Genomic DNA, 15911 nt, shown 5'->3' on the forward strand with positions numbered 1-15911 from the left:
ATCACAACTTAATATACCTTGTTCGATTGAGGAAATTGATCGGCCCAGTCGGCAATTCCTTTCGGGTTTCGAACAGGAATTTATGGCAAATATATGCGTTTTGAAATCAATGTTTTGAATATAAGGTCATCTCTAAGTATAGCAACGTGGGGTCCACTCCGTTCTCCACTTGCCGTTTCATAGAAACAGCCAATTACGTGCGGCCGGGATATATCGCTATTTTTCTATTTTATTGGGCGGCCTGCGCTCTTTGATATTCCTTATTTCCATCGAAAAGGCTCATTTCCAATCTCATATTCAGTATGTCTGCCATAACTCTCAACCAAGTCTGCAGTTCCACGGTCTACGAAATACCAATCAAGGATGCAGCATGCGGTAGGTAAGCAGTACATAAAGTCGACTGCAATCATTTCTTGACTAAATCTTACTGCCAGCGTCGTTGCTGGGAACATGACTACTGTGTTTGATTTATGCTGCAAAGGATCAGGGCCTGTGAGGTACAATAATGATTGCGGCGTCTACTGTCTCGCCCAGAAACAGGATATCTATAGTCTCGGAAAATGCTTAACCCAGAAGAGCCACAAAAGCAGCGAGATTTACTGCAATGCACCAGCAAACGCTACCGCCACAGCCTCTGTGAATCCTTCGATTGCTGCCATTACCTCGACACCTACCTCAAATCTCACCTCTTCCTTCACTTCAACCCCGACGTACAATGCTGCCGCCTCAAATCAGCCTCTCTCAAAGGCTAGTATTGGTTTTATCGCTATGCTTTTCTGCTCTACACTTGCTGGTGTGGTCGTATGACAGGAATTCACAAATTTAATGAGGACTTTACTGATGTGATGGGAAGAAAGCGGGTTGAACCTGAGAGAATCGATTTCATTTCCGATTCGTAACTAGATGGCTCGAGGTGATGCATTTGAAGAACCAGCATGTATATTATCTTGTTTCGAAAGCGCTGCATAAATAATATTTAAATTTTCAAGGTTGTTTCATCGCCGTTAATGCTTTCATTGAAAGAATTCAACTACGAAGAGTAGGTCACCCGTATCGTAGATCAATATTAAAGTATTTCCGAATCATCACGTTCCAGAGGCTTCTATTTTTCCAACATTCTCCATGGTGCTCAATAGTCATAACGTGGTGGCTAGTTCTTCGTTACAGTCCCACATTTCCGTCTCGATCGTCGGCGAACTAAATACTCCATGATTCCTCATACAATGACAATGACCTTCTTAGCAATATTTGCGACAATTCCAGTTCTCAGGAGCAAATTTCCCATTTAGAATCCTCTCGATATGATAATTGGTATGTGCATCGTCGTACACAATCATTAACAATAGTGGGGCGATTGATAAGATCATCCAAGGTCACAGCCCACTTTCCCGCCATTAATTCACTAATCGTAAAATCAGACATTAAAGAAAGTTTAATTTGACAACATCCGTCTTCTATCATTGATTTAGATGTAGTAGGATCACTTATCAGTAGGAGGTATCCCGATTTTCAACAAATCATCCATTGATAAACAGCTTACCAGGTGCTGTATGGCTTGTTGATTTCCGTAACCAGTAAACTCAAACGGATCAGTCAATCATGATATAATCTTATCTCCCAATGTAAAATTTTAGTGGCTCGGCTCGGGACTATTTGGAAATGTTTTGGTTGCGGAGTAGGCATATAGGCAACGAAAAACATTTTCGAGACTTCCACTACCTAGGAATGTGAGTGGTTTAACAAACTATGCAAAGTCATAGCATGCATCTATCAATTTTCTCATGGAAGATTCATTGCGTTATCAATAGGAAAAAATCACTCGGGTAAGTACTTGCCTCGCCCGCACTTAAGCTTCTCTTGAAAGCCACAATAAACACCATCAGGTTCCTTTGGCCCATAAGTAGAAACAAGCAAGACTATATTCTTTTTTCTCATTTTCAAAGAGCTTTCCACCATTGTAATAGTCCTTGAGTATGGATCTCGAAAGCGTCCAGTCAAATAAATGTGATTTGGAACCGCTCAAGGAAAATTCACAATATATTTCTTAACTGTCTTCTCATTACTTGATTAAATCCTATATCCCAAAAAGTGCGTGGGTTCAATTAAAGCGCTCGATTGAATGGCGTCAACCCTTCTGGCCAAATGCTCCCAACAACTTCTCGCGGACCTTCAATGAAAGCGATATGCCCTCGTAGGGCCTTCACAGAACGTTCTTCACTCGGTCTATCCTTTCCCGTGCTATGGCAGTTGTCTTCTGTCGATTCCAAGATTTCTACAGATAAACAGGGCAAAGTGGTGAATTCCAAGGCAATCATCGACAGGTTCTTCCACGCTGAGTCCGTCAGCCCCTTCCTTCCACACGCAAGTTTGAGTGGATAACGAAAAAGTCTTGAGAGTGAATTGGAAGTACGTGAGCGATATGGCAAGACTCATTTTTGGTAGTTCGTGAAGCATAGAAAGCACGCTTACTGGCTTCCATCAACGTATTCAAAGATCAGAAACAAGATCATAGAATAGATATTATATTCAAAAGAAACAATCAGCCTAGCGCCATGACATGTACAGATAGCCAGATTTTCATGCAAAGCAAGCAGCCCATTAATCATCAGCAGAGCCAACAATATCGCGTTCAGACTCTGCATTTTCCAAATGCTGTGCATAAACCATCTGGGCAATAGCATCTTCAGTCATCAAGTAAGTTTTGTGTCCATGAATAAACCAGAACGCAATCGCAATCACAAGCATGACGCCAAACACTGCAATTGCATAATTCATATCAGCCGGTGATGGGTTTGGACTTCCAGGGAACAGGAAGAAGATTGTTGTTATTATGCAGTATACGATGCTGATGCAGTTGAACCATATGCCCCAGCGGCCGAGGTGGAATGTTCCGCCTGACGGAAGCTTGTCGCGGCCCACAACTAGGAGGGCTAGAATTGGCATTGCGTATGACACTGTCAATGCGATGGTGCTGACGCTAAGAATTGCTTCAAGGACTGTGTTTGCGAAGAGGTAGAGGATGCCGACTATTGCTATCACAATCCCCTGGCCCCAGAGGGTGCGGGCCGGGGCTTGCCAGACAGGGTCTATGTGGCTTAAGTACTTGCTGAAAGGGAGACCACCATCTCGGGCGAATCCCCAGGTTAGACGTGAGGCTGTTGTGAGGATGCTGACTCCCTGACCGAGGCCGTTGAAGATGAATAGGCCGATCAGGGTTGCGCCGCCTTCAAGGCCGATTGTTTCGAGGAGGAGTTCCATGAAGGGGAGGTCTGCACTTGTGACGGCGTCAATGCTCTGGATGCAGAAAAGACAGACGATCATGAAGATGAACCCAGTTATAGCGCCGAATAGGACAGCCATCCAGATTACACGCGGTGCGTTGCGGCGCGGGTCGGGGATTTCTTCGACCATGTGGATGACGGAATCGAAGGCTGTCAGGCCGTATGCGGCCTGCACGAGACCGGTGAACCAGACGACGCCGTTGCTCCAGCCTGTTTGGTTGATCCAGCCGCCGAAGACGAAGGAACCTGGTTGGAACTTTAGGTCTGTCTTTACACCTACGGAGATGAGGAGGACGAGAATGAGGACGAAGAAGAGGCCGCCGAACCAGATTCCGACGAAGTTGTTGAACCAGGGGAGAATCTTCTCCTTGCGACAGCCAATTACGTTGATGAACGTCAAGGCAAAGACTATGCCGATGTAGACGACAAATTTCAGCCAGCCCTCGTTGACGCCGCTCCAGTCTGGCACGAACATGGTCTTGATTCCTAGCAGGAATTCGGTCATGAATGCTACCTGTGATGCGGTCAGCGTCCACCATCCGAATGTGTTGATCCAGGCACACATGTATGACACGTATCGGCCGAGCGGTGTGTCCCAGAGACGGAAGACCCAGTAGGCTTGGCCTAGGGCTGTGGGCATGCTGCTGGTCAACTCGCCCAGCGATAGAGCCACGCATAGATTGCAGAGGGTGACCAGCACCAGACCCCATAGGATTGTGATGGGGCCACCGTTTGTGAGACCGCTGCTTAGGTCTTGTGCGAAGGTAGAATAGGTCCCTATACTCTGTTAGCATCTGGAATGAGTCAATCCGTTGATTGCATAGCATACCCAGTACGCAAAACGCCAATGACAACATGCTCAACGTGTCAAATTTCCGAGTCAATACCTGGGCATGGCCCATGGCAGCAAGATCGGTAGCATCTTGTACATCCTGCTCCTCATTGAGTGGCGGCTTGAAAGTGCCCGAGACTGAGTTAGACTCAAGATCCATAGCGATGACTTGGTCGAAGTGTTTGATTAATAAATATGAATACTGCTCCCATTCTCTAACTGATCTGAGTAGAAGAGGGATGGGCTATGACTTCTATATATGGATAGCTCTCGTTTAGTCCCGTACCCCAATGGCACGGACCAGAAATTGATTCTGTATCAGCTTTATCTCTGTTAAATACAGAAGCTCAAAGGAGTAATCAGTTACGACGCGGGCATTAGTTTTAACTGGTTGGAACAGAACCAATTTGTAACTGATGAGGAAAGTGTGTGTAACAAAAATGATTGAAGCGACATTTTTTGCGGGGAGTCAGATCATGTGTGGTTCGGTTCGGGTGGACATTCTGGACTAAGAAGTAGATAAGATCGCTTATAGTCAATGAATAAAGAGGATTGGTAAGGTAGTAATTGATTGGCTAGCTTTATCCTTTTGTTGATCTGGTAGATTGGTAGTCATTGAGTGTCACAATAGTATATTCATTTCTTCAATTTAGCAGTTCTGTTCATCTTGAAGTTCTGAATTCTCAATTCTCAAATATCAATTCTTCAAGATCGTCGGTGGCAACTTGGCCAGAAACAGTAAGTCCAGCCGAACTGATAAAGAACTCTGTTATCATGTATTTTGCCCCGCCGGGTTATCCATGACTTCTGCTATTATGTTTGTATATAACTTCATCAAGTCGATAGATCTCATCCATCTGGAAAGTCTTTTTCTTCTGATCGGATGCCAGCAAGGGTCAGCGAGTACTTCCGAAATGAAACCGATTCTTTTTTCAGAGTCGAATTAATTCAGTAAGCCTGTAATGAACTTTGAGATCCATTCCAGAATTGATGCTTGCCAGATACTTCGTCAAGCTGTCTCTGAGATCTTGAACTTCATTCTCTCATTGTAATTGGCTTCGGTCGCCGACCTCGGTTCTTGGTGGATTCTACCCTTCATGGTGGGTCAAGATAAACTCGGAAGAATCGAAGATGGAATTGTGGGGTGAATTCCTGAGACATTGGCATTCGTAGGCCAAGGCCAGGAAAGTGGAGGTCACGCGAGCTAAGTTTTCTCGTTTCCCCATTTCCCCGTTAGCGGATTTTTCCTATTTATATTTTCTGAAGGCTGTTCGTAAGGGTGAAATCAGGCATGCTTCTGCATCTGTTCGTCCACCTTGCAGCGAGGCTCAAGCCTCAGCCGGGCGCTTCAGCGTTGGTGAGCTTGAAGTGTGTTAGTGTATCGTGTGAATGAATCCCCTGGTTTCTCATTTCGTCTGGTGAAAGGAAACTTCAGGGAGATCAGATTAGATCAGATCAGATCAGCACTTTCGCGACAGTTCAATCCCGGTGAAATTCTTCAAGAGTAGCTTGACGACTGCTCATTCAGACTGACTGAAGATCAACTCTGAGTCGGTCTCCAGGATATTTTTATCTGTCAAAAGTCAGAACTGATCAGAAGAGGGGAAGATACTCGTACTCGTACTTACCGGCTCGCGCAACCCCTCTTCTGAAGTCTGAAATTGATCTACATTACAAGAGAAAGAATTGATTGGTAAGAAGACCCGAGTCTTGGCAGTCACATTAATGCTTGAGCAGCTATTCTTTGGGCAAACATAAAAAGACTTTTGTTGTCACCAGAACCCGAGAGTAGGGCATTGAGATGGGAGATGCAACAAGAGAAAACAAATAATATCCGCCCCGCCATGATTAACAACTCCGACAAATGAAAATGAAAAATATAACCAAACCAGCCCAACCCAGTGATGACCATGATAATGAGCAATCCAAAAACGCCATGAATATGAATAAGGAATATATGGGGGATCGCCCAGCTTCCCCTCCTTTTTCCCCGGGTGATTTTTTGTGGCGAAACTCTCTCTAAGTGTACATCATATCATGGTCGTGAAAAGGAAAAAAAGGAAAATGAAAAGGGAAAAGTGAGAAAGTGAGAAGGTGAGAAAGTACTGATCTGGGGCGGGATGATGAGCACGAAAGGATTTGATTTATGCGCGGGGCTGTTTTGAGTGTCGCCACATGCCAGGGATCATGTTCTGTTTGAGAAGCGCCAACTCCTTGTGCAAGGATGAGTTTTCTTGCTGAACACTCTCAATGTAAGCCAGGGCGTTTGTGAGGATCTCGGACTTCTTGAGAGAACCAGCTCCAGCTCGGGAACTTTGCTTCTGGACTCCAGCGGGGGAGATAGCCTTCTCAAGAGCAAGGAACTTAGCGTTCATGTTTGTCCGGTAGCGCTTCTCAATAATGTTGTGGGCCGCACGTTTTGCGGCATTTCGCATCTGTGGGTCTTGACTTGTTGACGAACGATTGGAGTCTTGAGAGTAGCTGCGGGTCTTCCGGCTGTTTGTGGATGTGACAGACTTATCAGCCCGGGGTGTGTATTCTTGGGGTTTCATCTCCGGGCTGGAAGACCATCTGCTAGAGGAGGTGGTACTTTGAACGGAGTTCCGGGTCACGGGCTTGGAGGATTTGTTGTTGGTTGGTTCAGCTTTCGGGGTTATATCAATGGACCGGTGGGGCCAGGACTGATCGTCACTATCGAAATCCTTTTTTGACATGTCAGCGCCGATCCGCAAACCCCGGGGCTATGTTAAGGTACTTACTGATGACAAAGATACGTTATCTTCTGCGGTAGGCATGGAGAAGCCACTGATGGCCGTTGGAGTTTCAAAGGGATCCATGAAGATATCTTTCGAGTCGGTAGAGGTGAGAGTGTCGGCAAAGTCGAAAGAGACGGGGTCCATGTCAACGGGGTTCAGAGAGAATAGATCGATTGCGCTGTCATAGTTCCAATTGCCGGGAAGAGGGTCTGATCCTTTTTGGAACATATCCATTGGGCGACTCTGAGGGCTCAGTTGGCTGAGGTATCTCTCGTCCTCTATAGAGAGGTTGGATAAAGTGCTGGATCGATTGAAAGCCATTGAGTTGAGGTTGAAGTTGAGAGCAAATAGTTGGGAAGGGGGGGGGGGAGAGATATAATATATCGAAGCTTGTGTGCACGGGGACAGGAGTGATGTAGATCGTATTGAATCTTGGGAAATAATATAATATAAAAAATACAAAATATAAATCAAGGTGTTACCAACGTTAAATATGGCAGAATATGTCACAATAAAATACAGGGGGTCTAGGGATTAAGATTTTTCAATCACGGTTCGTTGACCGAAAATGAGAGCCGAGAAATTCTCGATGAATTTTGAATAAATTTTATCCGCGATGACAGGAATAACCTCAACCTCCTCTTTCGGCAGCGAGAAAGGGGTGTGCTGTCCCGGCTCAGGTGGATTTTATTGGTTAGATAACATCGGCTTGACATGGCCGAGATCACCTTTCAACGGTCGGCTCCGAGGGAAGAATAATATTTAATAAATAATATTGTACTTAGTATATTATGAATTTATGTCTTATGTATCGAGTACCCAATCCTGTCTCTCATACCTTTGCACAGCCAAAATATGCATGAAACCGTTGTAGAAAATAATCTAAACATAAGCACATGTGGAGTATTGAACCTGTGTAATCCACACGGCCGAAGGTCGGCCCCGATAATACTTACTGTACCTATGTTTGGATGCTAACGTACTAAGTAGACGACTACTCTTAGCTAGTGAACTTACATTAGTCAATCCACCGTATTGCCCATTTCTTGCCCTGATTTGTCTATTCTAAGCTTCTTCTACTCAATTGTATTGCGCCTTATTCGTCACCTTGACTTTATCCCTGGCCGGAATATATTATACCCCTGAAAAGTACGCTAATCTGTTAATGTCTTAGAAACGTGTCTGGAACATAGTCTGTCCGAATGTGGATGTTGTTACTCTTAATATGATCTGGACCATTTTGACCCTCACCTTGATCCATTATGATATCTACGACGTACTGCTGATCTTCGATAATACTGAACTTTCCCCCTAGTCTAAATTCTACAAGTTTGGTTCTAGAACAAATTGACACCTGTAGTGATCCTCCTTCACAACACAATTTCTATCAGTCTTCTAGAATTGCGAATCCTGAATTCATGATGTCACCGGGCACTGTTTGGGTAGAAATACCCGCCGTAGTCGACAATCTGTACTAATTGAATACTACAAAGCACAGTAATATCCACGGACCGTAGGTGCTCCGAAGGAGCTATCAATATATACTTCCACTAAGAGTAAACCCCTGTATGGGAAAGGATCTAGTACTTAGTTTTGATGACTCGTTATCAATTCAAAAATTGATTAAACGCTGTCACGTTCCAAGGTTGGCTTGCATCCATCAACTACATACTCGCTACCGCTATTGTACCTCCACAAAGTATGTTTATATTCTACTTCTTCCAACTTCGGAAGGTTCTATACATGGGTACCTGCTTTCTAACCTTGGAACTTGGAACTTGGAACTATACCAACTCATCACTCATGATCTACTTTGTAGCTCTAAACGAGCTTCCCGGTATCCACTTTCTAAATCTTCGCCCACAAAAGTATCAACTTTAGGAGGAAATTAGTGGAAATCAAGATAAGATCAGGACTAGTATGCCAAGACGGTTCTATTTCGGCATAAGCATGGAATCGTTGATTCCTTGAAATACCGGTTAAAGTGCTACTACGTTCCTCTCTCGTGGGGTGATCCGGCTCGATCATTTCCATGTAGAGTCCAAGCGCCCTTCTTTTTCCCGATCTCTACCGATTCATGTGTCAGTTTTGCTCCCGTGACTACCTTTTTGTTGGTAGACCACGAATTTGTTACGGAACGAACCTTCCCCATGATTCTGGTATAGTCTGTTTCGGTGAACGATCCTGTCCTCATCAAATTTTCTAGATGCGGTGACATCTCCTGATCTTTGGCTTATTTTTTGGGGTTTTCGTTCTCTACGATGAACCTTGTGTTGGGTTTTGGGTAACGGAGTAAGTTCGGCTCATTTTCGATCGGGGATTTATCGATGGATGTTGACGAAGAATGGGGTGAGAAAATAGAGTTAAGTATTTCGTGCCTACGTCGATCACAACTGATCGTCCACACTCAGATCGACCCTAATTCAGTACAACGGAAACCATGGAAACCATAGACAAGGGATCCTAGTCATCTGGATGTGGAGTTATCTGAAGAAACCCCCCAGCGAGCTGGACGTTGGGACGCTACCAGCAACCCTTGTCTTCATGTGTCCATCAGGGTCGTCCGACGCGGCAAGCTGAAGATCCGTGGTGGATCCCTGCACACTCACTAGGGATGTCACTTGCATCTGCGTACCGGTTTCATCCATTTCCCCGGATTTCATGTCCAGAATCCAGGGGCGTGGGATATTAATCGGCAGCATCGCTACTTACGGCCCCTCTCCAACTACGTAATGATTTGGGGGGTAATGTCTAGGCCGCTCGCTTTTCCGCAGGGGTAAATTCATGTCCATGTCAGGTTTGAGGCTGCTAGTGAGCCTGAGGCCTGAGACGGAGTGCGGAGCCCGCCGATTGCGCCAGTGCTCACCGGGTGAGGCTTGAGGCTTGAATAGGAACGGGCATTTCCGCCTGTGGCACCGGCAGGATGGATGAATTTTTTTTGCAAATGAGGTTGTGAGATCGTGGTCTCCGAAGGATGTACTGAGACTGGAGTGACTCCTCTTTTTGCGAAGAATTTTCGCTCCCTTTGCCCGGTGTGCAGTATTGTACAGCGATCTGATTCAGTGTAGTTTCGTTCGTTACTTTTTTTCGTTGTACATGTGTGCCATAATGATTATGCTCTTCTGTCTGTAACTCTCTGTGCACAGTTGAATATCGATATTTGACCACCTAACCACGTCCGATTCAACTGATCAGACACTAACAAATCAGCCCATCAAGTCATGGCGGACTACGATCTACAATTTCAGAATCTGTAATCTGCTACTGAAGTCCTCGGTCCCATCTCTCTGATCTGTTTATATCATGAGTTCTCATGTTGCACATCGGCATTTCCATTACGATTGTGAAACAACTTCAACCACCTGAGTATCGCTCGAGGTTTTCAAGTCCGAGCTTTCGGCATTTGTTCAACTCATACATTCACAGTGGGAATCAACAACTAAAGCAAAGTACATCGACAATCTCCTGATTGATTCAGGCCCCATCGATCTGTTTTATTTAGAACGATCAAGAACTATTGATCAAGTCCCTGCATGATGTCTTGATCATCTTCGACCCCTCAAGATTTAAACGACGTGGGGCTTGTGGAACCCTCTTAGCCTGTCAATGACGTTGCAGTGTAGCGTTAGCTTAGTTGGTTAACTGATGCGACCGAACGGTTGTTTGCTTGTCTTCAAGATTAATTCTTCGTTGCTGTCGTGCGTAATATCGCCATTTCTGAAAACGCATTTGCAAGTGTTAACGCAGAATATCACTTCCCACTCATGTCAAGTACTACCCCACCACGACTATGTAGATCCTGGCCCTAGACTAAGCACGAAGTGAACCAATGTGGAGATACTGATCCTGCAAGCAAACAAGTCTACGTGGCTAGAACAGCAGTATATAGCCCAACTAAACCCCCAGAAAAGCCCCTGTGATAAACCTCCCCCCTGAAACTCTCAAAAATGTCTCTGTATGTCCCTGAACCCATCTTCAATCCTTCAAGTCAGAGTAAAAGCTGACAGAGCCTTCAACCAGGACCCCTGAACAAGAATTCGCCGAGCTTATCAAGCGCGACAACGTGGGCAGCGAAGAACTCTTCGCTGCCTACGATAAACTCGCCCCCATCCCCATCGACAAAGTCGTCGGTTCTTGGAAGGGTGGCAGCGTGAACACTGGACACCCAACTCAGGAGATCCTCAAGTCAATGAGCTGGGCTGGGAAGGACTTTCATTCTAGCGAGAATGTTGACCCTATTATGATATACAATGCGGAGGGGGAGAGAGTGTGGGAGAGTAAATGGGGTCATGCACGCGTGAGTTTGTCCTCTTATACTTGAGCATCCGAAGGATAGATATAGAGTTGAATGTGAATGATGGATGAATGCTGACCCTTTTTGATAATAGTTGCGCCAGGTCGAGTTCCGCGGCAAGGTCTCCACTGCTATGATCTATGATGATCATCCTATTATTGACTACTTCCGCTATGTTAACGATGACTTAATTGCTGGCGCTATGGATGCCAAGACTTTCCCTGGTGGGACCTACTTCTTCTATCTCCACAAATAGGGGTAGATCCTTCAATCTTTGGAGTTTTGAAATATCAGTTGATATCTGTATGTGCATTGAAATTGAATGTTAATCATCAGTATGTTGCCAGGCTTTGGTATAGGTACCTGTAGTCGGTAAATTTTTTCAATTCCACCACTTGAATGCGGAGTATATATTGAAATGGGGAACGCTCTAGGCAGCACGGTCGGAACGTGCAGGTATTCAGCTAGGAAAACCCAACCACAACCACGAGGGAAAGCTCAGTGAAGGTAGGGAGTCAAAAAGTGAAGAGGTGTGTAAAGGTGATCATTCTGTAACTATCACAACTTCTAGATAAAGGGTACTACTACTCGGTTCTGCCGTTGCAGACTGCTTTCTTCTCCATACTGTATAGGGCTCCCCACTACAATATACATACCTGATAGAATGGTATTGAGATAGGTAGAAGACTCTTGGACTCATTCAGATGTAGTAAAAATTAGATTGAGGTGAGATTAATGTACAGTTCAGGAGCGTTCCAAAGTTGACGCCAACATGGTACCATGGAACACAATAAAAAAAAAACCCTAGATCAGACCAAGCTAACATCAGGGTATGCCGTTCACTCAGGCACACCGCCAGTTCCGAAAAGCTCCATCTTAATGCGATCGGCACTGACTCCAAGCGCTCCGAGACTTGACTTGGTCTCTGTCATGAACTTCGTAGGTCCACAAATGTAATACTCAGTGTTCTCGTCACTCAAGAACAAATCACTATTGGCGTCAAGCTTGGCTAGATCAACGTGTCCGACAATCTGATAGTCCACCCCCTGCACCTCCTCAGCAGCAGGTTGGCTAGCGAAGAATGTTGTGCGAAGGGAAGGATGCTCTTGTGTGAGGGTACTAATGTGAGATTTGAAGGCACGCACAGCGGATGTGCGCGCTCCGTGGATAAAATGTAATGGTCGTCCGTTATTAGCCCGGTCAGAAGTCAATGTGTTGAGGATTGAGGTAAGCGAGGTAATGCCGACACCAGCAGAGATCAGAACGACAGGGTTGCTTGGCTTGTCGGAAAGGAAGAAGTCGCCGGCTGGATGCGAAACTCTGATTGGGTCGCCTTTGCTGTAGTTATCGTGTAGTAGATTCGACACATAGCCCGGGTGAGCGGGAGCACCCCCCTCTATCCCCCTCTCCTTCTTCACACTTATCCGGTAGTAATCCGGCGAAGGCTTGTCACTGAGCGAGTACTGGCGAGGCTGGTCGTAATTCACCTCTGGTACGTACACCAACACAGAAATGTACTGACCAGGACGGAAAGACGGCAATGGCATCCCATCCGCTGGAGCGAGGTAGAAGGAAGTGATCTCGTCTGATTCTCTCACTTTATCGGCAATTTTAAAGTCACGCCAGTCTGTCCAGCCCTCACTCTGTTCGTACAGCTGCTGCTCGCGTGTAATCATGATGTTGGCCAGTTGCCAATACGCCGCGCCCCACGCATCTCTGATTTCGGGCGTGAGTGCGTCGCCGAGGACAAGGCCCATTGCTTCGATGAGGTATTTGCCCACGATGTCATAGTGCTCTGGTCGGACGTAGAGGGAGGCGTGCTTGCTGCAGATCAGCTCTACGGCTGCGCTCAGTGCGGCTAGGTCGTCGATGTATGAGGCGTATGCGTATAGGGAACCTGCTAGTGCGCGGGGTTGGTGACCATTCTCCTGGTTAGGGATGTTGAAGATGTTGTTTAGATCTGGGTGAGCGGCGATCATGTTCTTGTAGAAGATGGACGTGATTGTATAGCCATGTTCGGCGAGGACAGGGATTGTGGCTTTAATGAGCTGGATCTGCTCCGGTGATAATGCCGCGACGGTCATTGTGTGTACAATAATGGTTCCTTGAAAAGTTGTTTAGTGCGATGGTAGCTGCCAAAGTGGGCTCTGCTGCTCCATTTATACATCTTTGCTGTAATTTGTGGCAGCTAAATTTTTTGTCCAGCTGGGTGACTCAAAATAGTAAGCGCCTGGCCCCAGGGCTACTTGCTGGAGAATGTCCAGTAGAAGGTGACTGTTTACGAAGAAATGAAGCATCTCCGCGGAAGGACGGGTAAAGCGGGGCGAGTGGGTTGATTTGGCTCATGTTTGCCGTTATTCCCGATTATATCCTGGGGACAGGAACGTCGTACGAGTTTTGTCTTAATTATAAGCTGTTCTGTTCTTGAAGAAATTGAAGCATCTCCGCGGAATATGTTTATCGGGGTTTTTTTCAGGCTCGGCGTTTCTCGGCCTGCCCAGGTGATACATGGTCTGAGAAAAAAAGCTGTACAAGTTGAAACAATTGAAGGCGTCTCGAATTCTTTGGCTCTTGTTTATACTTGTAGAACATCATATAAATAAGGTTGAAGGTGCCGCTGTCACAGTGTCGATCGCACCTGACAGGAACTACCTGATTGGCCAATTGTTTGATACAAGTCTGGAATATATATCTTTAGAACATTGCACTCGGATGAATAAGTAGAATAGATATGTGTACCTAAGGGAATGCGTTGAATCCAAAGTCTGAAAGACTTTATCAAATGACAACTGTAAATTCAATGGCTGATATGTAAGAAATACAACGTGGTAAAAAAGGTCTCGGGAGTTTATGATGGTTAGCGATGAAGGCTAAAGAAGCAAAAAACAGAATCATACGGTATGCCGGACCTAAATACTCTCCAGGGAGCTTATTTAGTCCACATATCAGTTAGACACCATCACAGTAACCCTTACCACGCTGATGGAATGTATTTCTAATAGCATACCGGGGAAAGTCCATAATATCGGACCTGAAGTTTCATAATTGAATCAATGTTTTCATATCATTCATCGCATCATGTAAAGTTAAGTCTAAGAGCTAGAATTAGATTGTTCCATTCGTGTCTATTAGCGCATACAGAATCGTATATCAGGCTAATAGGTGTAGCGAGCACCCAGAATGATAGATATAAATTCTAACTAATTCATGCGAATGTAGGCCGGCAATGCTCCGTGTTTCATTATCATGCATAAAATAATCGCGAATCTAATAAAATAAGCACACTGCCTCATGACAAATGAAGACGTTTAATATCTCCCGGCTCTGCTCATGATAGTTGTCGTTTTGCTCGTTGTCGCTTTGAAGTAGTCCGGCATTTCAATGTAAAGCGGTGAAAGTCGATTATCAATGCCCGCCTAAGCTCTTCATTCCATAGAACATTATCAGGCCGAAGGTCTTCGTGGATTATTCCCGGGCGTGAGCTCCATTGGCGCTGTAATTTCGCCTCCCCAGCCCATCACGAGCATATTGCGAATCTCACCAGCCCCATGAAAGAAATAAATTTTTGCTCAGTCGATCGTACCTAGGAAAAAAGGCACAGCAGACCCTTGCGCCTTCCGAAGAATTCGATGTACCTCCGCTTCGCGGGATACTTCTTTCCATAAGACCGAAGAGGTTCCTTTTCCGATGACAGTGTAACCATGTACGACATAAGTGAGCTTGAACGGCACGCCGTATGCCCCGCAACACACAAGGGGTGTACAGCGGTCAATGTTTTCATCCAACTGTGCCTTTAGTAAGTGAACCAAATCCTCTGAGGCAATCGGATGATGATGGTCATCTTTGCTTCGACGATGGAGCATCACATTTGGACAATAGTCATCTAGAAGGCCGCCAGACTACAACCCAAGTAAACATCGTTGGGTACAAAATTGCGCATCATGGCGGTGGGTTTGGCTGTCCGGGTCTTTATCAGTATTAGTATCTCTTTGTCGAGCCACGCGTTAGGCAGACGTAGAAGATGAAACTTGACTGAAGTTTCGTTTAAAATGTGTGGCTAGGTTCGAATCTAGGTCTAGTAGTTGTGACGACTGTGAGCGATCCCTTGCATCAGATAGCGTAGAGCTAACTCGAGGTCTGGTTCTGCTTAACACTTACGAGTTGTTGATTCTGGGGAACTCGGCAGCGATGACGATGGTTCATACGCTAAACCGGAATTTGGGCTCAGAAATTCCGGGATTATACTATTGGAGTTGAGAGGAAGTCGCCGATATTCGTCGCGGGGCATAGGAGAGTGAGTGTGGTCGTAACTAGTCTTCCATATAGGAATTTCTAGTCGTACGGAATTCCTCCACTCCTGATCTCTCATAGGCGAGTGGAATGTCATCAGACATAAACACAGTGACCTTGCAATAGAAGTATTTGCAAATGTAGCTTTGATCTCCATGTTCACTTCACTATTAGGATCGCATAGAAAGTAGTAGAGCGTGCTAGGATCGCTTCGCGGAATACGGAGAAGGACTCGAGCAAGCCCGTTAGTCACATAGGAGAATTTCAGCCCTTCTTGAATCATCATATGATGCTCTTGAACAATGGCAGAACATACAAGGCGCTCTGTATTTTACCGTGACTTCGTATCTTTGTCTATAGGAATGTTATTTGACTTGACCATCTCCTTCCACAAGTCCGTTAGTCGCAGCCACATACGTAAGGTGGCCATAGAAAGCTTAGGAGGCGGTTTATATTAG

General features: G+C 45.5%; 6 protein-coding genes across 6 annotated transcripts; 2 read left to right on the plus strand and 4 right to left on the minus strand.

Annotated features, from left to right (window-relative positions):
* Window positions 1-450: 450 nt before the first annotated feature.
* Window positions 451-807, plus strand: N7495_009916 (uncharacterized protein; the record flags this gene model as incomplete). The annotated part of the gene is made up of 1 exon (XM_057212567.1): window positions 451-807. The coding sequence occupies one exon, from the start codon at window positions 451-453 to the stop codon at window positions 805-807; it is 357 nt and encodes a 118-aa protein (XP_057059430.1).
* A 1791-nt stretch (window positions 808-2598) lies between these two features.
* Window positions 2599-4273, minus strand: N7495_009917 (putative amino acid permease family protein; the record flags this gene model as incomplete). The annotated part of the gene is made up of 2 exons (XM_057212568.1): window positions 2599-4058; window positions 4111-4273. 2 exons carry the CDS (start codon window positions 4271-4273, stop codon window positions 2599-2601), a joined length of 1623 nt encoding a protein of 540 aa, XP_057059431.1.
* Window positions 4274-6257: 1984 nt separating this feature from the next.
* On the minus strand, window positions 6258-7190 carry N7495_009918 (uncharacterized protein; the record flags this gene model as incomplete). Its single annotated transcript, XM_057212569.1, is given in 2 exon segments — window positions 6258-6854; window positions 6873-7190. The coding sequence occupies 2 exon segments, from the start codon at window positions 7188-7190 to the stop codon at window positions 6258-6260; spliced, it is 915 nt and encodes a 304-aa protein (XP_057059432.1).
* A 2162-nt stretch (window positions 7191-9352) lies between these two features.
* N7495_009919 (uncharacterized protein) lies at window positions 9353-9571 on the minus strand (the record flags this gene model as incomplete). The annotated part of the gene is made up of 1 exon (XM_057212570.1): window positions 9353-9571. The coding sequence occupies one exon, from the start codon at window positions 9569-9571 to the stop codon at window positions 9353-9355; it is 219 nt and encodes a 72-aa protein (XP_057059433.1).
* Window positions 9572-10878: 1307 nt separating this feature from the next.
* N7495_009920 (DUF4334 domain-containing protein) lies at window positions 10879-11419 on the plus strand (the record flags this gene model as incomplete). The annotated part of the gene is made up of 2 exons (XM_057212571.1): window positions 10879-11166; window positions 11258-11419. Coding segments are annotated over 2 exons (450 nt in total), but the record flags the coding sequence as incomplete, so codon positions are not given.
* Window positions 11420-12002: 583 nt separating this feature from the next.
* fhpA (flavohemoprotein) lies at window positions 12003-13247 on the minus strand (the record flags this gene model as incomplete). The annotated part of the gene is made up of 1 exon (XM_057212572.1): window positions 12003-13247. The coding sequence occupies one exon, from the start codon at window positions 13245-13247 to the stop codon at window positions 12003-12005; it is 1245 nt and encodes a 414-aa protein (XP_057059435.1).
* Between the last annotated feature and the right edge of the window lie 2664 nt (window positions 13248-15911).

This window comes from Penicillium taxi (assembly GCF_028828555.1).
Source record: "Penicillium taxi strain IBT 34144 chromosome Unknown utg000006l_segment0_segment0, whole genome shotgun sequence".
In the NCBI taxonomy this organism is placed as follows: domain Eukaryota; kingdom Fungi; phylum Ascomycota; class Eurotiomycetes; order Eurotiales; family Aspergillaceae; genus Penicillium; species Penicillium taxi.